This window comes from Dipodomys spectabilis, unplaced genomic scaffold, assembly GCF_019054845.1.
Source record: "Dipodomys spectabilis isolate Male_0828 unplaced genomic scaffold, ASM1905484v1 ptg000032l, whole genome shotgun sequence".
Classification (NCBI taxonomy): Eukaryota; Metazoa; Chordata; class Mammalia; order Rodentia; family Heteromyidae; genus Dipodomys; species Dipodomys spectabilis.
This window is the reverse complement of record NW_024870709.1, coordinates 27,755,454-27,780,091: the sequence shown is the minus strand read 5'-3', so window position 1 is coordinate 27,780,091 and position 24,638 is coordinate 27,755,454. Positions and strand designations below refer to the sequence as shown.

The window sequence follows — 24,638 nt, the reverse complement described above, 5'->3', positions numbered from 1 at the left end:
GATACAGGATTTGCGTGAACAACTTGAGAATACTCAAAGAGAAAGGGAGGAATGGCGTGAGCAGGCTGAGAACACTCAAAGAGAACTTCAGGAATCCCACGAACGGGAGGAAGCTAATCAAAGAGTAATACAGGAATTAAGAGACCAGGTAGAGAACACACAAAGACCACTAAAGGCATTCATGGAATCTATTAACAAAGAGCTGAAGGAAGTCAGGGAGACCACAAAGGGAATGCTGAATGGAACCCAACAGAAGGAATGGGAGTCCAAAGAAACCATAACCAATCAACTAAGTGATTTGAGAACAAACACTGAACACCAAATTAAGGAAGTAAAGAAATTTATACAAGACCTAAAACAGAGCTTCAACAAAGAACTTGGAGCCATCAAAGCTGACCAATTAGAAGGAAAAGAGATAAAAAACAAAGTAGAGAGTCTTGACAGCAGGTTAGACCATGCAGAAGATTGAATCTCAGGGATTGAAGACAGCCTAGATATTATAGAGAAAGAACATTCAACCATCCAAGACAAGTCCAAGAAATATGATAGATCTATCCAACACCTGGAAGACACCATCAGAAGGCCTAATCTAAGGATAATGGGTGTAGAGGAGCACCTAGAAACAGAAATTAATGGTCTAGGAAATTTGTTTAACAGGATCATAGCAGATAACTTCCCAAACATACAAAAAGATAGGCCTGTTTAGATACAAGAAGCCTTTAGAACCCCAAATAGACCAGACAAGAATAGGACATCCCACCGTCACATTATAATCCACACAGGATCAACTCAGACCAAGGAAAAGATCCTTAAATCTGTCAAGGAGAAAAGGGTAATCACCTATAAAGGGAAACCAATTAGAATCACCTCAGATTTCTCAGCAGAGACAATCAAAGCAAGAAGAGCCTGGAATGATGTATGCCATGCCCTAAAAACAAACAACTATCAACCAAGAATACTGTACCCAGCTAAACTCTCCTTCATAACTGAAGGCCAAATAAAAACCTTCCATAGCAAAGAAAAATTGAAACAATACATCTCCACCAAGCCAGCCCTACAAAAGATTCTTAAAGATGTCCTACACATAGAAAACCAACAAGACCGCAATAAAGGCCAAGAAACTGCACCCAAACTGAGAATCCAAGAACCATAGGAAGAACCCAGTTTTCGTAGCCCCCTAGAAGGTAGATAACATGACAGGAACTCCCAAATACCTCTCAGTCCTATCTCTTAACGTTAACGGACTGAACTCTCCAATTAATCGACATAGACTGTCTAGTTGGATTAAAAAACAAGACCCTTCTATCTGCTGCCTGCAGGAGTCACATCTTGCCCGTAAAAACAAACACATTTTCAATGTTAAAGGCTGGAACAAAATCTACCAAGCAAACAGACCCCATAAACAGGCGGGAGTTGCAATCCTAATATCAGATAAAATAGACTTCAAATTAAAATTCGTGAGAAGAGATAAAGAAGGTCGCTACATACTAATTAAAGGATCTCTCCTTCAGGAGGATATTACAATTCTAAATATCTATTTGCCAAACAATGGAGCACCCAAATTTATCAAAGAAACACTACTTTCCCTCAAATCCCATATAGATCCAAAGACATTAATTGTTGGGGATTTTAACACACCACTCTCCCCACTAGATAGATCAACTCGGCAAAAACTCAACAGAGAAACCGCACATCTAAACAGCTGCATAGATCAACTAGACTTAACAGACATCTACCGAACATTTCACCCAGCAGCATCAGAATACACGTTTTTCTCAGCAGCACATGGAACGTTTTCTAAAATAGACCACATTTTAGGCCACAAAGCAAACTTGTCTAAATTCAGAAACATTGAAGTTATACCTTGCATTCTCTCTGACCACAAGGGAATAAAATTAGAACTCAACACCAAAAGCCACCAAAGAAAGTCCAGTATCACTTGGAGGCTGAACAACACACTGCTGAATCATGAGTGGGTCATGGAAGAGATTAGAAAGGAAATTCAAATGTTCATGCTATTCAACAAAAATGAACACACAAATTACCAGCTCCTCTGGGACACAGCAAAGGCAGTACTCAGAGGCAAGTTTATAGCTCTGAGCTCCTACATCAACAAATTGGAGAGATCTGAAACTAACAATTTAATGACACATCTAAACCTCCTTGAAAAAGAGCAGCAGGATAAACCCCAATCCAGTAGACGGAAAGAAATAATCAAAATTAAATCAGAATTAAATGAATTAGAATCCAAAAAAAACTATAGAAAGAATCAACAAAACAAAGAGTTGGTTCTTCGAAAAACTTAACAAAATTGACAGACCCTTAGCAAATCTTATCAGAAAAAGAAGAGAACACACCCAAATTAATAAACTCAGAGATGAGAATGGAAACATCACCACGGAAACAACCAAGATTCAGAACATTATAAGGGAATACTTCTCAAAACTTTATGCTAATAAGTTTGAGAACTTGACAGAAATGGACCTCTTCCTAGCAAATATTGACATGCCAAAACTAAACCAAGATGAGTTAAACTATCTTAACAGGCCCATATCAAGCATTGAAATAGAAACAGCAATAAGAGACCTCCCAGCTAAGAAAAGTCCAGGACCAGATGGTTTCACAGCGGAATTTTACAAGGCCTTCAAAGCAGAGCTCACACCAATTCTCCTCCAACTCTTCAATGAAATTGAAAGAGAAAGCTCACTACCGAACACATTCTATGAAGCCATCATAACCCTCATCCCAAAACCAGGCAGGGACTCATCAAAGAAAGAGAACTATAGACCCATTTCTTTGATGAACATTGATGCAAAACTTCTCAACAAAATTTTGGCGAACCGACTTCAACAATTCATCCAAAAAATCATACACCACGTTCAAACAGGATCCATTTCAGGGATGCAAAGCTAGTTCAATATACGCAAATCAATTAATATTATTCATCACATCAACAGGAGCAAGAATAAGAACCACATGGTTATCTCAATAGATGCAGAAAAAGCATTCAACAAGATCCAACACCCCTTTATGATGAAGGTTTTGGAAAAATTAGGAATCCATGGAACATTCCTCAATACAATAAAGGCTGTATATGACAAACCTACAGCCAGCATTATACTCAATGGTGAAAAACTAAAGCCATTTCCTCTTAACTCAGGAACAAGACAAGGATGCCCACTCTCTCCACTTCTCTTCAATCTAGTATTAGAGTGCCTAGCTACAGCAATAAGACAAGATGCAGACATAAAGGGGATCCAAATAGGGAAAGAAGAAATAAAACTCTCCCTCTTTGCAGATGACATGATCTTGTATTTAAAGAATCCCATAGCTTCCACTCCCAAATTACTCAAGCTGATTCAAAACTTGGGCAAAGTAGCAGGTTATAAAATTAACCCCCCAAAATCAATGGCTTTTCTGTATGCCAACAATGAGAAAAGTGTGGCTGAAATTAGGAAAGCAACTCCATTTGTAATAGCCCCACAAAAAATAAAATACCTAGGAATTAACTTAACTAAAGAAGTGAAGGACCTCTATGATGAAAACTTTAAAATCTTGAAAAAGGAAATCAACACAGAACTTAAAAAATGGCAAAACTTCCCATGCTCCTGGATTGGAAAGAATAACATCGTGAAAATGGCAATACTTCCTAAGGCTATCTACAAATTCAACGCAATACCTATCAAAATTCCACTCTCATTTTTCAAGGAAATAGAAGAGGCAATCCAAAAATTCATATGGAACAATAAAAGACCCAGACCCCGAATAGCAAAAACGCTCCTCAACGGAAAGAACACTGCTGGAGGAATATCAATACCAAATTTCAAACTCTACTATAAAGCCATAGTAATCAAAACAGCTTGGTATTGGCATAAGAACAGACCTCAGGACCAATGGAATAGAATTGAAAACCCAGAAATGAACCTACAGACCTATAGCCATCTAATCTTCGATAAGGGAGCTAAAACAATAGAATGGAAGACAGACAGCCTCTTCAGTAAATGGTGCTGGCAAAACTGGTTAACTACATGTAGAAAACTAAAGCTGGATCCTTATATATCACCCTGCACCAGAATCAACTCCAAATGGATCAAAGACCTTGAACTCAAAGCAGACACTCTGAAAACATTACAAGATGGAATAGGAGAAACCCTAGGTCTCCTTGGCTCAGGCCGAAATTTTCTGAATAGAGACCCAGAAACACAACAAATCAAAGAAAGGTTGGACAAATGGGATTGCATAAGGTTGCAGAGCTTCTGCAGGGCAAATGACATAGCTAGCAAGATCAATAGAAAGCCCACGGATTGGGAGAAGATCTTTACTAGCCATACAACGGACAAGCGTATCATATCTAAAATATACTTGGAACTCAAAAAATTAAACCACCCAACAACAAATCCTCAAAGAAACAACTGCCCAATAAATAAGTGGGCGAAAGACTTAAAGAGAAGCTTCTCTGAAGAAGAAAGAAGGATGGCCAATAGACACATGAAGAAATGTTCAACATCCCTAGCCATAAAAGAAATGCAAATCAAAACAACATTGAGATATCACCTCACTCCAGTTAGAATGGCAAAAATCAAGAACTCTAACAACAACAGATGCTGGAGGGGATGTGGACAGAAAGGAACCTTACTTCATTGTTGGTGGGAATGTAAACTTGTTCAACCACTTTGGAAAGCAGTATGGAGGTTCCTCAAAAGACATCACATAGAACTCCCCTATGACCCAGTAATCCCACTTTTGGGCATTTACCCTAATGTTTACAAACAAGACCACACTAAAGCTACCAGCACAACTATGTTTATTGCAGCATTATTTACCATAGCTAAGATATGGAACCAACCCAGATGCCCCTCAGTAGATGAATGGATCAAGAAAATGTGGTATATATACACAATGGAATTCTATGCCTCCATCAGAAAGAATGACATTTCCCCATTTGTTAGGAAATGGAAAGGCTTGGAAAAAATTCTATTAAGTGAAGTAAGCCAGGCCCAAAGAAACATAGGTCCCATGGTTTCCCTTATTTGCAATATCTAGTATAGGTATGAGTCAAGCGGAAAAAGTCAGATAATGTGATGTTAGAAAAACGAACCCTCAAATATGTATTTTAATGTTTTTGTTTCTTTCATGCATGTGTTTCTAACGCATTTATAAGTTTATTTGTTTGTTGCTTTGTATGTCCCTCTCCCACAGTGTAACCCCCGCTTTCACTATATTTGATGTCAGTATAACATGTGGAGGAGATGGGGACAAATAAGTCGTTTAAGGATTCAGGTGGACCTGTTGCAACAATGAGAAGTACAAAATGTCATGTCAAAACCAGCTTTACAATGTCGGTGTGGGGGGGAGAAGGGGGGGTATGATTGGTTGGTGTGGAGGGGGGAGGCTGGGAAGGGAGGTGAAGGGTAAACAAAGGAGGAGGCTACAATGCTTGGTAAGAAATGTATGCATTATCCTGCCCATGTAATTTTAACCCCTCTGTACAGTATGTTCTCAAATAAAATAAAATAAAATTAAAAAAAATCTGTTTGACTTTGCTTTAGACCACATAATTTTCTCATTGGATTAAAATGTAGGTGAGTGATAATTTGTTAAAAAATCACTGTGCTTATGTATGGAAATATCACAGTGAAACCATTCATGATACAAATGATACAAAGCTATAAATGCTTTACTATAATCAAATATATAAATGTGTAGTGTCATTTCCCACAAAAATTATTTTAAAGTTGGTGGCAGATCATTGTAATCAAACAAGAAATAAAGTATTATCATCAGCACTCGCTGAAGTCCAAAATATCAGAATAAACTTAGTTTTCAGAAATAATTTAGCATCCAAGGAATGACTGTCTTACCCTAACAGAACTATTCCATTGCCTTAATAATTGATTTCCATGAGAGTAGTGTGAATCAATTCAAGCAGTAACCACATTCTGTTTAACTAACAATGCAGTTCCGATATTGGTGAAATCCAAAGAATGATACAGGATCTGAATTTCAACTGCTACTTTCAGTGGAAGTGAACTTCCTAGGTGTTTTGTGAATCAATTTAAACTAATTGAAATTCTATTTATCCTAACCTGACCTACCTGGAATAGTAGAATGAGGGAAAAATATTTATGAGGGCATTTGAAATTTCATTTTTATTACTTAGCTCCCAAATAGTCTAAACTGAATAGTGATAGCTCCTTAAAGCATTTTTTATCAAAAGCTAGGCTTTCTAGAAACCACTGCTGCTGCTTTCCAAAAAGTCAACATTTCTAAAAGCATTTAAGACTTGTTTGAGTCTCTATGACATTGAAGCCCTCATTGTTTCTTGGTAGAGCTTCTAACTGTTAACATTTATTTCCACAGATTTCATTGCAACTACTGGGTCTCATGTACCCTGGCATAAGTACAAGTTTGCTAGACTTATGAATGTCTCCCATCAAAAATCATAGCTATTATAATCTCTTCTACCTTGTAGACCTTCAAACTATTTAGTGGTATGCAATTCTATATCTTACTCACCAGGAAAATGGATGGATGGAAGGTCCTCCTGTGTCCCACTGTTTGTGTGTGTTTGCATGTGTATGAGTATCCTTTTGTATATATAATTGAAGATGTAGTCTCATGATCTCTGGTTTGGCTATTACAAAGTAAAACCTTTTCCATAGAATGCTAACAACAAGACAGAAGACAAGAGAGTTTAGAATGGAATTTGCTTTTGGGTGTCACAGACCCATGTACTGGCTTTCTAATGAATATTTTTTTGCATATATGGAAATATTTATTAGGATAAAATGGGAAAACAAAAATATGTTTTAAAAAAGACATAGAAATGAGGATGGTGAATAGGTGAAGACAGAATGTGCCAAAATTCTTGCTTCAGCTTTCCCTAGTGAAACGTATCTTCAATTCTTTTATTAAAAGCTTAGATGAAAAATGCTTGTTCTATATTTAACTGAAGTATTTTCTATGTGAAAGTCTGATTCTTTTACAGAGCCAGTCTTCTCTCATTTTTTTAAATGAGGGCATTAATTTGCATTTGATTCTATAGGCATAGGATAAAAAGCAATGAAGATTTTTAAATAATATTGTTTTCAAAGTAATTGTCATTTATTTCTCATTGATTGTCACATTGCTTTGAATATGAATATCTTTAATTACCAGAGAAACAAATAGGTTCTGTAATGCTTCTCTTTGGAAGTCTTCCTAAGGTCTGGGAGAGCTGTATGTCTTTTAAACAGGAATGGTTGATAAACCCTAAAGTGAGCAATAACATCTTTGGAATCTAGACCAGGAATTCCAGCTGATTCTCCCTTTACTGTACCTTTAACTGAATCAGAGTTTATATGGAACATATTTGTCAGTGAAACAAGGATAGTATCTTCTCTGCTAGGATACTGAAGAGAAAAATCAATGAATGAATTTAAGTAATATGTCATTGTTGTGTCTATCTTATCTTAGACACTCAAATATACTGTCTCTATCATATTAAAATGTGTGTGTGTTTCTCTTCTCTGTAGCAGGCCTGGAGCTTGAACTCAACATTCAACTATGTTTATAGTTCATGAGTTTTTGTGTACCAGGCTAGTCCTCTACAACTTGAGCCATAGATTCACTTCTGGCTCTTTTGGGTGGTTAATTGGATATAAGAGTCTCACAGACTTTTCTGCCCTGGCAGGCTTTGAACTGTGACCTCAGATCTCAGCCTTCTGAGTAGCTATAATTATAGGCATGAGCTATCAGCACCTGATTTTAAACGTGTTTTAAACATGATGTCAAATATATGTGTATTCTAATAAAACATCTAATACATTCTATTCACCTACAGTTAGAATATTATGCAACATTGACCTGTGCATGATTTAACCATCTTGGAATAAATCTTTCTTCATGGTATGATGAATTTATGTGTCTATTAGGAAAAAGAGCATGTCTATGAGGAAAAAGAGATTCATTTTCTCTTCAGTATCCAGGCATTTTAGATAAACTTTGAGAACTATAACAGATTAGGGAAAAGAACAAATTTACTTTGGTACTCAACTTATCTTCGTTAAAGTCAAGTGCAGGACCTGGAGACTCATGCTTGTAATCCTAGTTACTCAGGAAACTGAGATCTGAGATCACTTTCCAAAGCCAGGCTGAGAAGGAAAGTCTATGGGACTCTTATTGCCAATTAACCACCAAAAAATCTGGAAGTGGAGCTGTGGTTCAAGTGGTCAACCATTAGTCTTGAGTACAAAACTTCAGGGACAGTTCCCAGGCTCTGAGTTCAAGCCCCAAGATTGGCACAATAAAAAAGAAAAATCAAGTGACCTATGGAAGATCTCCAAATATCAGATTTTTCTGCTGTAAAGTGAGAGGATATTTAGTACTATTTACAACTGATAATGATTACATAATGTCCCTAGCACACTGAGTGGGTTCAGAAATTTAATTTGCACCTCTGATGTTCCTAGCTAACTTGATTTTGTATTACACAGAGCCTGCCTCTTTGAAGACTCATGCCAAGGTAAATCCAAATCCAAATATTAGCGGTGTTATTAGCAGAGCTGGAGATATACAAAAGTATCATTTAAACGAAACTCCAGGAGCAGTCATACGAGGTGCCCACAGAAGTGTGAGCCTATCACCAAAGGCAGATGCAGTACACTAGCACTCCTGGTGGAGTCAGGGGACCATTTTGGCCTTCTGACTTAGGAAGACCTCATATTTTCCTACATCCCTCTTTGAAAGGGGTAGACAATCACTTTGAGGTTATTACTCTTTGTCATTGTATTGTAGAAAAGAAGCAGACATCAGTGAGCCAGAGATCTATGTGAAGACATATTTCATTTTTATTATCTTTTAGGCATAGACGGGTATGTTAATCCATTTCCACATACAATTCCTATAATCACATATAGGGAGTGAACCTTGAACTGCTCAAACCTGCTTCCTGCTGCCAAGGAGTGAACTTGGAGAGACGAAACCTCAGACTAAAAGATTTGTCCACCAAGTGTCCTGGTGCATCTGGCTGCTGTTACACTGGCAAGCCTCCTCTTTATCCAGGCATTGAGTTAACGATATTCACATTGTTCCCTCTTCCTGGCAAACTTTTTGCTCTCAGTTCAGAGCTTTGGGTTTCTCATCTTCTGTTGTCTAGGTCTGAGAGTTCCACCTACACTTTTGTTTTTGCTTTCTGCATGTCATTACCATTGCAAGTGGAAGCCAATCCATAACTGTAGTATGATCCTTTTTCTCTGCAGCCATGTCGTTTCTTTTTGCAAACAGATCTTAGGAGTACGACTTAAAACCTTTGATTTCCCACACCAAAAGAAAAAACAAGAAAAAATATGAATATGGAAATAATCTCATTTTAGTGTTCATGACTTATTATGGATGTTTAAAAATTTTAGAATTTCTTTAATAAAATTCTAAAGAGAAAAGAAAGAAAAAAAAGGAAGAAAGAAATCACAGTATTTACAGAGATAACAGAATGGCTTAGCCAAGCAAAACAAAACAAAAAAAGAACTTTGGTTTTTTCCCCTTTTAACTTTGGTTTAAATATTGACCACGATTCAATTTTTTTTTCCTGCCAAATAAAACTTTAGTTAAAGTTTAGAGGCAAAAATGACACATTTTCTTTTTTCCCATAATATTTTTATAGTTTATACAACATTGAGTCTAATAGCATATTTTATGTGTTTAATCCATACCAGAGCACTACAGGAAGATTTTTATTAAACTGAGTCACTATTGCTCAGACAATAAATGGTTACAAATACACACGATCACGTGTTACTAAATAATGCAGAAGTGGCAAAATAGTCATCTCAACCTCAATATGATTTTCCTCTTTAATTTGTTTTTCTTGCCTTCATTGTGTTTTATTCTGTTAATCAAGAAAACAAACAGAAGCTTCTATCTTTCTCTCAAAGAACATATATGTTTGATCTGGAAACCTAATGTTCATTTTTTTCTTTTATTTTTTTACTTAAAGAAATGCAACTCCTGGGACAAAAATGGCTGTACAGCGTACTCCCAGAAGCTAGGCTTCTGCCTGAAAGAGCAAAGTTTAAAAGTCTAGTCATAAGTAGCTATGGGCCCACATCCAGTCTACTTCAAAAGTTTCCATTTATACTACCACCTTAAAAAGTTCCTCAAGCATAAAACATGTTTATAAAGTTACAAATTTGAATGTAACTAAAGATACATAGACATTTTTATTATTACACTTTCATGTACTGCTTGATAAATTATGTACCAGTTAAAAACACTAAATTATCTCAAGGTGCATTCAATATCTGTAGCGTAGTTAACAAAAACACACACGAAAAAAATATATATTCTATATTCTGTGGAAAATAACACAGCTTTGAGAATGACCACTGTTAAAAATCTCCAATTCTGACCGATATCGCTTTTTAAAGGAAATAGCATAATTTTAAGGCAGTGGATAACCCAAAGGATTTAACACCAATTTTTTTTAAAAATTACAGTGATTTACATTGTGATCTATGAAAATGGGAATGTTATCCATGATTTTTCCAGGCTGTGTTCTCACACATGGGTTGGTTTTCTTTGACACAAAGCAATTTACTAGCAGGTGTTTCTAACGATAAGTGTTACCCAAATTCTGTTATGTCTTTTTCAGAACAGGCAAACTTCTCAGTTTGGGAGTACCATGATGATGCACATGTGTCCATGTGTGTCTGGAATGCAATTCTGAGTCAGCTGGTGACACATGTGCAGAATTAGCTCTCGGGTCTTTTGCAGCCTGACTCTCTGCTTTCTCCTGTCAGTGATTAAACCCAGTTTTGAATAGGGCAATGTGTGTGTCCCCAATGTTCATAAGCTGCCACCTTTGGGTTTTAGGTACCTGTGAATAAGTTTGGGGAAATTATTGATAGCAATCAGAATCAGAAATGTACCTGCTTAGATTATCCGTATAAACAATTGAAATAAAAACATTACATTATACATCAGATTAACAGCAACTCCCAGAACAAAGCTTACAGTGTATAAAAATAGCTACGTAAAAAATTTACATAAAGGCAAACCAAAATGAAATCCTCAGTGCAGACATTTACAGAAAAAAAATTCAAACCAAACACAATATATGACCTATTATCATGGCTGCCAAATTTTGTAATTTCTTTTCATTGTTTAACTTGAGATAATTCTCTAAAATCCCGTGACAGCTTGGTAGAATGAACTGCTTAATACTTGAACCATGAATTGCTGTCAATGTCTTTATGTCTTAAATACAATCCATGTTCATGCTTCAATTGGTTTATATGGTTTTTTTTCTCTGAAATGATGAAAAAAACAATTTAGATAAGTTACCATAGCAATCGTTTTCCACCAACCACAGATGTTTTGTATTAAGTGACAGAATTACTTCCTGAGAAGAATCATTCATAAAACTCCGTTGTCCCTGAGCCTATATCCCCAATCATTGCTATATTCCTTCCATACATATTAGTTTTTTTCGGAGTTGCCAAAAGGCTTTCTTTTGTAATGCTTAATCCATAAGAAAACATTTCATTCCATTCCTCTTCAAGTGTAAAATGCATCCATCCTTGCAAATCAGTTTGTTTGCGGTATTTGTCTTTGGGTTCACATTTCTTCTGAGATGGAACTCAACTCAGTTTTGAAGAAAACAGAAGGTAAAATCTATGTTTACACACTAAGGAAAGAACTCAAAGGTAGTGGGGAAAGTAAATGTGAGAATGCTACATGCTTGGCCTTCAGTTTACAGGAGGACAGGAGAAGATTTCAAGCTCTTATTCTTTTTCCCAATCCGTTTGAAATCTTGGTTTCCAGGTTTTAAAACTTGCTGGCATTCCAATCTCTCTTTCTCTCTCATAAACCTTTTTCCTAATTCTTTCCTATAGCCTCTGTCCTCATAATGAGCCTCAACTTCTGTGACCCACTCAGATTGTTATGTGCAGTTCACTAATTACACCCATAAAGTTTACAGTAAGTCTTTTTTTAAACATCTTACTAGTAAGTCAAAGTTAAAATTATTCTCAAGGACACAGAAAACAACAGTCCAAATGCATCCTTGTTTGGTTGGCTCAAGGGAACACAAAATGCAAACACTTGAATGCAAGTGGCAATACCATGGAATCAGACTCCTTTCTGAGACTGTCTCAAAAGCCACGCAACTATATCTAATATATAAACATAGTCAATAGATCATTGTTGACATATACATTATGCACACATAAGTATATGTACATACAGACACTTGCACACAAATATATACACACACATATATACGTATGTGGTCTATAAAGTGTGTTCACATACATTACTTTGTCAGCCTTTACATTAAAAATGATTTGAAAGACAGCTGTATAAATATACTCACAGTTATATTATATTCTTCAATTAAAATATTAATATTTTTGAATGTATTCTAAATTGTTCTGAATATAATCTTAGAGCCGCAACTTATTGAACCCAACTACCAACGTAATAAAATAAGGCTTCTTCATCCTGAGCAAAACTTTTGGCATTAGAAAACAAAATGCAAATTATATGTTAAAATCTGGGAAAGAATGATTTTTATTACTTAGAGAATAATGATTATTTGCGGGAATCTGAGAGGACTGGTGAGATTCTAGTTTTTTGAGATGACTGTCTGAGTCATCTACATTCCCTTTTTAAAAACTTTCTTCCTATTTTGGAAGCTGTAATTATGAAGCAGTCAAAAGTAAAACCTTGACCTGTCATCTTCAAAGTGATTCTTCACTCTTGTACATTATCATCTATAAATTCTGTCCAGCCCACTCACCTGGACAACAGGAATCATTTCTCTTAGGCTTCTGTTTTATGATTGTTTTCTTCCAACTTTTTGTTTTCCTCCATATTTCCAAGGTCTTTGTTTACATGTTTTGATGCAGTCCTATATGGGAATGAAACAAGTATCATCATATAGATAAATAAGTTGAAAATGTTAAAGATCAAACTACTATAACTCTGGAAAATAAGGACGAAAGGCTAAAGACTCGGTGAGCAAGTCCCCATCTCTGAGTATTGATGAATAACAATATATTTCCATTAACAACAATGTGTTAGAAGGGGTGCATTCAATATATGTTAGGAGGAAAACACAAATTATTTTGGAAATTTTATGTGCTTTGCTATATTATGGTTTCACTTGGGTTATTTTCTCTCTACATTCAAGGAAATAGTTATTATCAATTGATATAATGAGCATATTCATTCTGAGCCAACATTATCTACAAAAATATTCTGGAGGCATTTAATTAAGACTTTTTCCATTTGCATTCTCTCTAACATGCCCCAGCTGAGGCCAATGCCCTCTGGCCATGTTTATGTATGCTGCTTGACAGAAGATATTACAAACAAGTTGCAGAGGCTCAAGGTAATGGCCACATGGACACATAAAATTAGAACAATCCTGCCATGATGGATCTCAAATTATATTCTCTAGAAAAGACTTAAAAACCAAAAACATGACAGCATTTTAGCTACAACCCACACAGAAGAGACAGAAGTTTAAGTTGAACTTTATTAAGACACATCAGTCATTGTATTAAAAGCTCATAAAAGTTGAATCAAAACCATATGTCAATACTTAACATTCATCCTAAGGCAGATACACAATGTAAAATTAACTTTCAGGAGATCAAAGTGACAGTCAGTGACCTAATTAGGAAAAATAAGAAAAAGGCATCTTCTTCTAGAAGGATGATGCAGCATCTAGACTCTACAAAATATTGTTCAACATATCACATCACAGAAAAAAAAGAAGATATTTATATGACATAGCCTTTGGACTTAGAAAGTTAAAAACTTTAAATCAATTATCTTAATGCCCAACTAATGACTGAGAAGAAAATATAGTAACAATGGGAAAGCAGATGCCAATCTCTGCAGCCAAAAATAAATAAATAAATGAGAGAAATCATGAGCCTATGTTTCTTTGGATCTGGCTTACTTTAGTTAATATAAGCTTTTCCAAGTCTTTCCATTTCCTTATCAATGAGGTGATATCATTCTTTCTCATGGAAACATAGAATTGCACTGTGTATATATACCATATTTTTGTGATCCATTCATCTACTGAGAGCCATCTAGGTTGATTCTGTATCTTAGCAATGGTAAATAATGCTGCAATGAACATAGTTGTGCTGGTAGCTTTGCTATGGCCTTGTTTTTGGTCAATTAGATAAATGTCCAGGTTTGGAATTGCTAGGTTATAGGGAAATTCTATATTTAGTCTTTTGAGGAACCTCCATATCATTATCCAGAGGGGTTGAACCAGTTTACATTCCCATCAACAGTAAGTAGTGGTCCCTTTTGGGCACATCCTTGCAACATCTGTTATATTTGTTTTCTTGATAATAGCCATTCTAATTGGGGCAAGATAAAATCTCAATGTAGTTTTAATTTGCAGTTCTTTTGTGGCCATATATGACTATGATAGTCCTAGCAGAGGCTCACAATAATTCAATAGCTATTATTATATGACCATATAAAATGAAATTGAAATGAAGTCCAAGATACAGAAACAAGAGGATTTTTTTGATTTGTTTTGTTTTTGGTGTACTGTTTGCAGTTATTTCTTTTTTGTTTCTCTCCTTTGGCTTATTCCCTGTGTCCACTGTTTTTTATTTCAGCACCACTTGTCTTGCATATAAATTTTATCTGATTTGAAGAAGGGAAGGGGAATCACAGAAATGGTGGGTCAAAGGGGGAACCAATGCAAGTGATACTCACAAGATACTACGTTGAAAAAGATCTTTACAATTTGAGGGCAGGAAGGGGAGTGAGGGAGCCAGGAAAGTGGGAGAAAACAAGGGAGGAGGTAACAATATTCAAAAAGATATGTACTCATTTCCTTACATATGTAACTGTAACCTCTTTGTACATCACCTTTACAATAAAAGAAAAAAGAGGAAATGTACAAAAATAGAAAAAAAAGCAAAAAATGTAAACAAAATAAAAGCTGAAGGCTACATTTTTGAAAACAAACAATTCACTAATCACCTTCACACTCCACGAGTGACAGAGAAAAGCTAGAGTGACTTTACAGACAAAAATATAAATTATGCATTCTGAAAAACAAGCAGAAGATGGCAAAAAAGAAAAAAAGAATAAACCTTTAGAGATTTGCAGTACAAAACTGACAATATACATCAGTCTAACATATGTGTAACTGAAGTGCCACAGGAAAAGAAAATAAAACGGAACAAAATATAGATGTAAAAAAACACACAAGAAAAATGTTCAGACTTGAACTCTATTGACTTGCTATCCAAAAAAATGCTCAGAAGATGTGGGATTAACTTACAATAGATAGCACTGAAGAATTGGCAAGTTGATTTGAAACCCCATTGTACAACTAATTAAAGATATTTTTTAAATTGTCAAACAGAGGAGTTAACAATGCTCGATAGAAAATGTACTCATTCATTACCTTACTCATGTAACTGTAACCCCTCTGTACACTATTTTTACAATAAAAAAAACATAAAAATTAAATTGTCAAACATCCTTAAACAGAAAAACAAAAAAATTGCATGCTTGGATGTATCATTCTCAAACTAATCAAAAGCAAATATAAATAGCCACCTAACATGCTTGAGAGAACAAGGGCATAAGATAGATGCTATTTTATCAGAAAAAATGCAGGCTAGATAGAATTAGTATCTCTAAAATTCTGAATTTAAAACTTCAATCCAGACTTTCACAGCCACTGAAGAAATACTGTAATTAAAGAAAAAATAAAAGGCATAGCAAATTAAAAGAAACAAAATTGGAGAAAATTATTACCAATGTAGCTTCTTAAAGTATGTGTTAAGAAGCTTATTGGATGATCAGAAATTACATCAAATGGAAACTCAGATATAAGAAACGAATTAAGACAATACTGATTGTATATATGTGGCTAATTTAAAAGACTATTAAAAAATTAAAATAGAGGGTTCGAGGTGTGGCTCGAGTAGCTGGGTGCATCCCAGGGAGCATAAAGCAGCAGATACTTGACTTTGTGTTCCATTCTCTCACACAAAACTATACTTAAATATATTCAAATGGAAGTATTTTGAATATGGTATCTTTTTCTATCTTTGTAGATAGAATGAGCTATTCAGGGTGAGGGGCTGAATCTAAACACAATATTCATGTTTCCTATATACCTTAAACATATAGCCTGAAGATAATTTTATATAACATTAAAATATTTTTTGCATGAAGAAAAATTTCATGATGTGGAATTTCCTACGAGTGAGACTATGTCTGTCTAAAACATTTCAGATTTTGGAGAGTTTTCAGATTATAATTTTTATATATACATAGTATCTGTTATATATTTATGTATAAAGACAGACATTGTTAAGCTATACTAAGCAAGAAAAACTCAAGTAAATGCTCTATACCTGAGGTGGATGAAATTATTTTTAATATATATTTTTATTTATATTATTTATATATTTTTATTTGTACTTTTATTGTAAAGATACTGTACAGAAGGGTTACAGTTACATGAGCAAGGTAATGAGTACATTTCCTATCCAGTATTGCTGCCTCCTCCTTTGTTTTTCCCCTACCATCCCTTCCCTCCCACCTCCACCACTACACTCTCTCCCTCCCCCACCCAAATTGTAAAGTCCGTTTTCAACATAGTGTCTTGTACATCTCATTGTTACAATGTATCCTTGTTTCAGCATTTTGTTATTTCCCTTCCTCTCCCCAAATTAGAAAAATGTATATACAAGATGCAGGGCACTGACATCAAATAAAGTGAAAACAGGGGTTATACCATGGGGAAAGACCATTCAAAAGAAGCAAAAAAATCACATAGTACATTTTAGATACATTAAAAACAATAGCAAGAAAGAAAAAAAAACCACTTGTGTCCCTATCTTGGGGTTCATTTGGCTTAACATGGATGAACTTTTCTTAAAGGTTTGGACTGTGAATACTTTAGGCTGGTTGTTTCAATTATGCAACTGTACCATTGTGGCATGAATACAACATGGATTATTCATAATGATGTTAATATAAACCTTTACTGTTAAAATTTGAGAGTAGCCTGGTAATCATGCTTTTCTCAATTCTACTCTATATAAGAGATTCGTTTTAATATAATGATTTTAAATAATTGAAAATAACAACATGGGTAAGATGCGCTAATATTATACAATGAGACTAGTGTGTGTACATTAGTATTATACACTCATAAGTTCATGGCATAGAATATTACAAGCACTAATGAAAGATTTTTTATACTAATAAAACTTTTGATGAATAAACAAGTCATATTAACCCAAAGTATATGTAGCCATATGGTTCCAGTCTCTGAGCACCATATTACACAGCCATGCAAATATACTAAGCTGTTATCTACACTGAGATGTGCCAAATAGAAACACTTGCTCATTTGCTGTTGATATGGAGTGTGAAAAGCAGGAGGGTATAGATGAGAGGTTCGTGAGTGCCGATAAGATTTACATACACTTTGGTAGAAATTTGTCTATTTTAGTTGTGGAAGGTCATTTTTCCCCAACAGGGAAATATCTGGTTATTTTTGTGTTGGTTTTGAGACAATACAATGTTATGTAATGCTTTTGAACATTTTTAAAAATGTTGGAAAATGTCAGGGCCTTGAAAGAATTATATGTGTTGTAATTCCATCAATAACGGAAAGACAAACATTTCTTTAAACAATTTCCTTTGCACAGCATTTTTCAATTGATCTGAAGGACATTGATAAAATACACATTCTTTAGACATGGTTAAAATACAATTGATAAAGATTGTTTATCTTAAATTATCTCCATCAGAGACTCCTTTAGGGCAAATTTAAATAGGAGAGGAATATTAACTTATAGAATCTTAATATGCTAAGATAGGATGATGTCTAGAGGTGACACCTTAGCCCAACATTTGAGGCAGGGAAGGTTGAGCTTCAGATTAGTGGGGCTAGAATTTCCTTGTTATGTGTCAAATCTAAGCTAGAAGACCTTGAAAAGGTCTCTCCTCTTAAGCCCATTGTGGTTCATCTATAAATAGAAGAAATGACAGTACCTACTCACACGGTTGTTGTGAGGATAAAAGTAACATCCATGAAAGAACTGGGCAGTTACATGGACTCAACAAATTACAATCACAGAAAGGTCTTCCAAGGTCATAGGGCTACTGAGCAGCAGAAAGTTGTTTTGATCTAAGCCTCAACTCGTTCGGTGCTATGTCCAAAGGACCATGTCTTTATAGAGCTAATGCTGCCTTAAAATCACTTTTCAGAATATTTTAGGACATTAAAAATTTCTTTTCAGAATCTTTTAAAACTTTTTCTGGAGGTTTTCCCAGATACAGTACACTTATTTTCAGCTTGCATAAAGGAATGTAAGGGACAAATCTGGTCGTACACTCTAGCAATGCCTTTATTTTAAGAATACTTTTTTGGAGATGGAGGGATTACAGAAAGTGAAGGACCGTGAGGATGCTCAGCACAGACAATATTTTATAGACAGGAGATTTTATTTAGAAAGAAGAGACAATGTTGGATAACATAATTTTATATTTGGAAAACAAAAATGATAATAAGATGTAATTACCTTTGAATGAGGCCAAGATTTTACATAATTCTTTCAAAAGCAACAACATATATGACATATGGAAAATGCTCTTAAGAGCATGAGGAATCCTTAATTCTGGTGAGCTACAGGGATGTTTTCAGTGATCTAGTTGATAACTTGCCTGCTTTATTCCACAAAAGAAGGTACCAAGACTATACACAATCAGGATGTATATACACTGGCAGGGCAGAGTTAGAAATTCCAGCAAACTGACTATTGACTCCTATGAGGGTAATTAATAAGGCCCAAGGGAATTTTTTCCCTTTTTCCTAGCCATGATGACTGTCACCAAAGTGAGTTACCTTGTGGGCTGAGTTTAATGGAAGTGAAGAGGGGGAGAAGACAGCACTAATTCCTGAGGATAATTGTCTACAATTTCTTGATTTGAACCAGAAAATGTATGAGAAACATTTGGTCACTCTTGTTACAACAGCTTGGAGTTTTGTATCCTTAACATTTCTAAGACTCTACACGGAAGAAATACTATCTTCAGTAAAAAAAAATCAGAATATGGCTTTGCCATCTTAGCTAATAGTGAATCTGAATACAAGGATGATTCATTCAATAAAAGACTGGAGGATTAAAACAGACACAAGGACACTGATATATGATAGTGTCCAGAGGCTGCTGTGCGCGTCCATTTGCACCATGGTTCCAGGCTGCCTGAAGCTGCCCAATGCTAAAATCCAGCAGCAGCATTCATGCCAGGCAAGGGGATTTTTTTGCCTTTACCTCAGCAAAGACAATGTAAACAAGCATGCATGTGACTTTGTCTTCCAAGTGAAAACATTATATTTTGATATAAGCCTTTTCTCCTTGAAAACTCAGGTTCCACGCATCAGAAGAAGAGGAGGGCTCAAGGATGCTTCTGCCTTTTGGGTGGCCTAATTATTGCTTCACCCCATTTCCCCTTAAGTCTGATACTAATGGTTTGGTAAAAGAATGGTTCAATTTCTTTTCTTCCTTCTTCTGCCTGCCTGGCTCTGGATAGATAAAGACAAAGAAGCCAAAATTTGGATTAGGTTAAATTCTAAAACCAGAGGAGAGGCTATGCCGTTTGGCACCTATGAGCATAACCCTTTCCCCACAACATTATAGCAAATGCCAATAGGTAAAGTCAGAGCCGATATTTTCATTCCCAAGAAGACTTGATAATGAACCAAAATAGGATAGAATTAAATGGGATTCAGAAAAAACAAAGACTGTTTATAATCTCTAGGCCAGGTTAATCCCACAGATCCTCAGTTTCTAAGAAATGGGTTAATGATTCAGCAAATGGTTGAAGATTTCAGTAAAAGAAGTATGACAGACATAAGAGAAACAGAGAGAAGAGGAGGGAGAGAGGGAATACATGCTCATGCCATTGTAAATGAGGACATTGGTAGAAAATGTGCAGAGCTGGTCTTCTAGCACTACATTTTCAAATCACTCAGTGGAAAAATCTTTTTTGTGAGGACACATATTTGGTTTCAGAGTTATTACATATTAGAAGCAAAGAATCCAGTTAAAATCATTTCTTGTACAATGTGATTCCATCTATCAAGAAACACTAATAAAAAAGATTCTGGATAGTTTGCTTATCTCTTGATATTTCAATGTTAAATGAAGTCCTTTTTAGCCAAGTTAGGACTGTCTCTGCTTTCTTCCAATAGAGCACTGGAATAATAGCATTATGCAAGGCCAACTTATCATAATGCATTTGTGATTTTGTGATTATCTGTATATTGCACAATAGCTTTCATGAAAATAGCTCTGTGTTCCCACATTGCAAGGTTGAATGATTTGCTAAGTTTCCAAAGTTTCACACAATGAGGGTTTTGAGATGACAAATTTGTCACACAAATGTCTGGTTAATATTTACTCCCAGTGATAAGACCTGTGGAAGCCAGGCAACTATTCAATGCATTCATCTATGATTTTAGTAGACTTATAATGAAGTCTATGCCTATATAATTCTTCCTCCACACCTTTATTTTCAGCTCTTAGTTGTTTCTCTTTTACAATTATTTTTTTTTCAATTACCAAGGCAAAGAATTTCCTTAAATTTTCTAGCTGTATCATGAGAAAAATAATCTTAGAAATTCTCAATTTGAAAATGTCCATATTTTGTTTCTTGGCACTGCTAGAGTTTGAACTTAGGACTAGATAGGCATACGCACTCCTGCCTGAACTCCATGCCTCCAGTCTTTTATGGCTAAGGGTCACAATTTTGGCTTGAGCTGGCATGGACTGTGTTCTTCCTATTTACGTTTCCTACCATAGCTAGGATGACAGGTGTGGACTGTTGCCTGCCATGTGAACTGTTTGTGAACTACAATTCCAACTTGCAATCCTGAGTAGCTAGGATTGAAGGTATGAACCACCATCCCTGGTTAACCTTGAAAGCTCTTATTATGAATCTCCATTTAGTCTGGTTAGTGGATTAAGAGGTTAAGAACACTAAATCAATTGCATTAATGCCAGTTTATTTCAGAGTACACTGTCAAGGAATAAGTAATTGGACATGCAAAGCACTCAGCAAATCTGAAACATTCCACACACTAGTAAAATAATATCCTGTGATGCTTGAGATGAGAATTATAATTTATTGCTTGGATTGCAAATAATATCAATTCTATCCAACTTAGTGTACAAAAGTACACTAAATTATTTGTGCATTAAATTTGATAGAATATTATTAAGTATCAATTATTTATGAGACACTGTAAAGTTGAAACCTCAGTTTAATGACACTATGAAACAACATGTTCAGCATTTATTCATTCATGATTGTACTTTTAGATCACCATATGGTAATAACTAATGAATTAATATACACACAAATATCTTCTATATATAGAAAAATAATTATATATATTGAGATACTAGTTGTTACAATAGGATGATTAAGATTCAGGGAGTGTCTCACGAACTAACATTCATTTAATTGTACTGTAGAAGATAAAAGTTCAGTTTTAGCTTTGGACATGGACATTTTATTTTCATTTTTCTAAGAAAAATTCCTTGGAATACAGCAGAAATCCTAGTAAAATTAAAATTAATCTTCTAGAATTGAAGTTGTTTGATTTGGGTTTTCTTTTGGTCCTGGATAATAAAAGAAAGATAAGATTTTGATCATCAGGAAGCAATAAGATTCCTGTATTATAGTATCTACTTTCTCTGAGAACTTTTAGTGCTTTAGTATTTTGTTTCACTTACATAGAACAGATACTCCTCTAAAATTTCCCCAGATACTATGGATACAAACTCATGTTGTATGTTTGTAGCTAAAATGTTCATTGAGGAAAATCATGCATTTGTTAGTAAATGTCATCATTAAATCTATGTGTTAACTGGACTATGTGGTACCCAGAAATTTGGTTAAACATTACTCTGGTTACATGTTCTAGATGAGATGAACATATGAATGAAAACACTGAGCAACGCACATTGTCTTCTCTTATGTGTGTGTGCTTCACTTGTCAATTAAAGTGTGAATATAATTGGAAGGCTAAGAAAGTGGGAACTTACTGCTTGATCTGGAAATCATTTACTTGTTTTTGTTTCTTATTCTTCTCCATAGACCAGATTGAAAGATTGGCTCCACCAGAATCTCCCTCCTGTTTAATTTAAGACTGGAACCTCTATTTCAGCTCTTCTATATATCAGGCTTTTTAGACACAACCTGAAACTAACTACATATCTGGTCTCCAGGGTAGTTACTTTGCTGATGGCACATCTTGAAGCTTTGTAACTTCCATAGTCAAATGAGGCAAGTGTTGTCCCTCAGCTCTTCAGCTCAAAGCTCGCACTCTACCACTTGAGTCACAGCGCCACTGCCAGTTTTCTGAGTAGTTTATTGGAGATAAGAGTCTCATGGAGTTTCCTGCCCGGGCTGGCTTTGAACCATGATCCTTAGATCTCAGCCTCCTGAGTAGCTAGGATTTCAGGCATGAGCCACCATTGCCTGGTTTACAATAAATTTTTATTCTCTCTTTGACTCTTTTTTTCTCTCTCCCAAACATGCACATGTAAGAATACATACACACACACACACACACACACACACACACACACACACACACACACACTCACACGTGAATGCACAGGCACACACACACACACACACACACACACACACACACATGCACACACACACCTGGCTTGATTTTCTGGAGATCCCTGGCTAATATGTGAAGTGTGGCGAGAACGGCTCAAGAATGAGTGAAGTGGCTAAATCAAGAGATGCTGTCCTTTTTATGAACATCATACCCTCCCATCACAGCACATAACAGAAAACAAGCTTTTATTTTATGAGAAGAGAAGGGAAAGTAAAGCATCATGAGATAAAATGAAGCTAGTGATTATGCACCAGAGTAAAAAAAATATTGCTTAAATCAAAATAAGCCTACCAATTGCAATCTGTACAACAGTCTTTTAAGAATTCTCTGACTCAGTCTTTATATGTGAATAATGGTAGCTATCTCATAGATAGGCTGTGAGACTGAAACAAACACTTAGTCCAAGCTCATCAGCTCATGTGGTCAGGGGAATTTAACTACAGTCTCCCTTGCATGGCAGTTTCACTCAGATACTTCACCATTGAAACTGGTATCTTTACAAGGAAAGGTCATGCGTTCTGATTTCAGTCTGATTTTCCTTTGATTTCTCTTTTAAGTTAAATTTTTCCTTCAGAAAATTTAGATAGATTGTATCAGACCAAAATATAACATACAGTTATATCAAATGCTGTTACTAAGTATAGATACCCCAATTGCAGATATTAATGTATGAGATTTAAAACCTATATCTGAAAGCTGAAGTATACTAAGGATCACCAGTGGAGTTTCAGAAGATTCAAATGCTGGAACCCTATTCTTACCTAACTTCATCTGACCTAAATGATAAGGAGTACTAGATGTGTACATCTTAATAATCTTCCCTGGTTGACTGGGTTTTCATTACAAACCACTGATGGATGATGTGTAAGTTTCAGAATACTGGAAATATTTTATGATTCTAAATATTTTTAGTCTAATGCAATTTTTATTAATCCAATTTTTACTTATGAAAAATAATGATATCTTTGTTTCTGAGCTGCCTTCTTAGACAAATGATAAGAATTAAATGTTAGGCTAGAAAGCGGAAGAATGGAGAACACTAGTCATCTGGCTAGAATGGAGGACAAGGACAACAAAATTTTCTACCTCACCAGCAGCCATATTTGCCAATGCAAAAATCACACAACAGAATCACATACAACAGTCTCTCACATATATATTAGCCTTTAAAAAGTAATGTTCACCAACCTCAGGTAGCATACATGCTTTTAAAATATATCTACCCAACTCTTGAAAAAAATAATCAAAAATTTGAGTTCAGAACCATTACTAAGAAAAAAATCAGAAGACACCTATAAAACTATGCTCTATCATATCCTCGATGTGTACTGTAATCGCTGAATGAAAGCCAAGGATGACCAGGCTGACTTGAAGTACATGGTTGTCTTATTGCCTAAGTGGCTTGCACAGCAGGAGTGAGCACAAATCATCCCATTGTATTCTGCACAGTGAAGGTCGATGAGCAGGGAAGATTAAAGTTCCATCACTTACTTTGATTTTTTCATGTACAGCCAGTAGACGACACCAGCCACCAGAGCAGCAAGGAGGAGACCCACAACAATTCCCACAATGAGTTTGGCCTGGTCATTCACCTTTTCTCTGTTTTCATCTACAACAAAAAAAGAAAAGTCCATGCAATTACAGACAATGCTAAAAGTGTTTTTCTTTTTCAAACAGAAGCCAGTGTAGTTATTACTTATGAATAGTGACTAAGCCTCACTACCATGATTAACATGCAACCTTGTGATTTTAAGGGGGTGAAATTTTAGTATTCTAGTGATCTGGTCTCATTTGGTATTTTAATGCAAGTCACTATTGCGGGAAGCTAAGAAAAGTACTGATACAAGGACACTTCATAGATCTTGAAGTGAGAGTCAAGGAAGAAAGATCTGCAGCATAGTACCTACCACTTATCTCGTCTGCCTCATCGTGTTCTGGAATACTTACT

General features: G+C 35.4%; 1 protein-coding gene across 2 annotated transcripts in view; it reads right to left on the bottom strand.

The window, feature by feature from the left end:
- Positions 1–8,804: 8,804 nt before the first annotated feature.
- Positions 8,805–24,638, bottom strand: part of Alcam (activated leukocyte cell adhesion molecule) — a 181,235-nt gene continuing 165,401 nt past the window's right edge. Inside the window, exons 13-16 of one of the 2 annotated variants that reach the window (XM_042676825.1) lie at positions 24,598–24,636; positions 24,182–24,299; positions 12,776–12,886; positions 8,805–11,284 (exon numbers count right to left, since the gene is read on the bottom strand). In XM_042676825.1, the coding sequence (XP_042532759.1) occupies positions 12,799–12,886; positions 24,182–24,299; positions 24,598–24,636 (245 nt within the window). In that variant the 3' untranslated portion in view covers positions 8,805–11,284; positions 12,776–12,798. The remainder of the gene's footprint in view (positions 11,285–12,775; positions 12,887–24,181; positions 24,300–24,597; positions 24,637–24,638) is intronic. The other variant, XM_042676827.1, reaches the window with a different exon arrangement.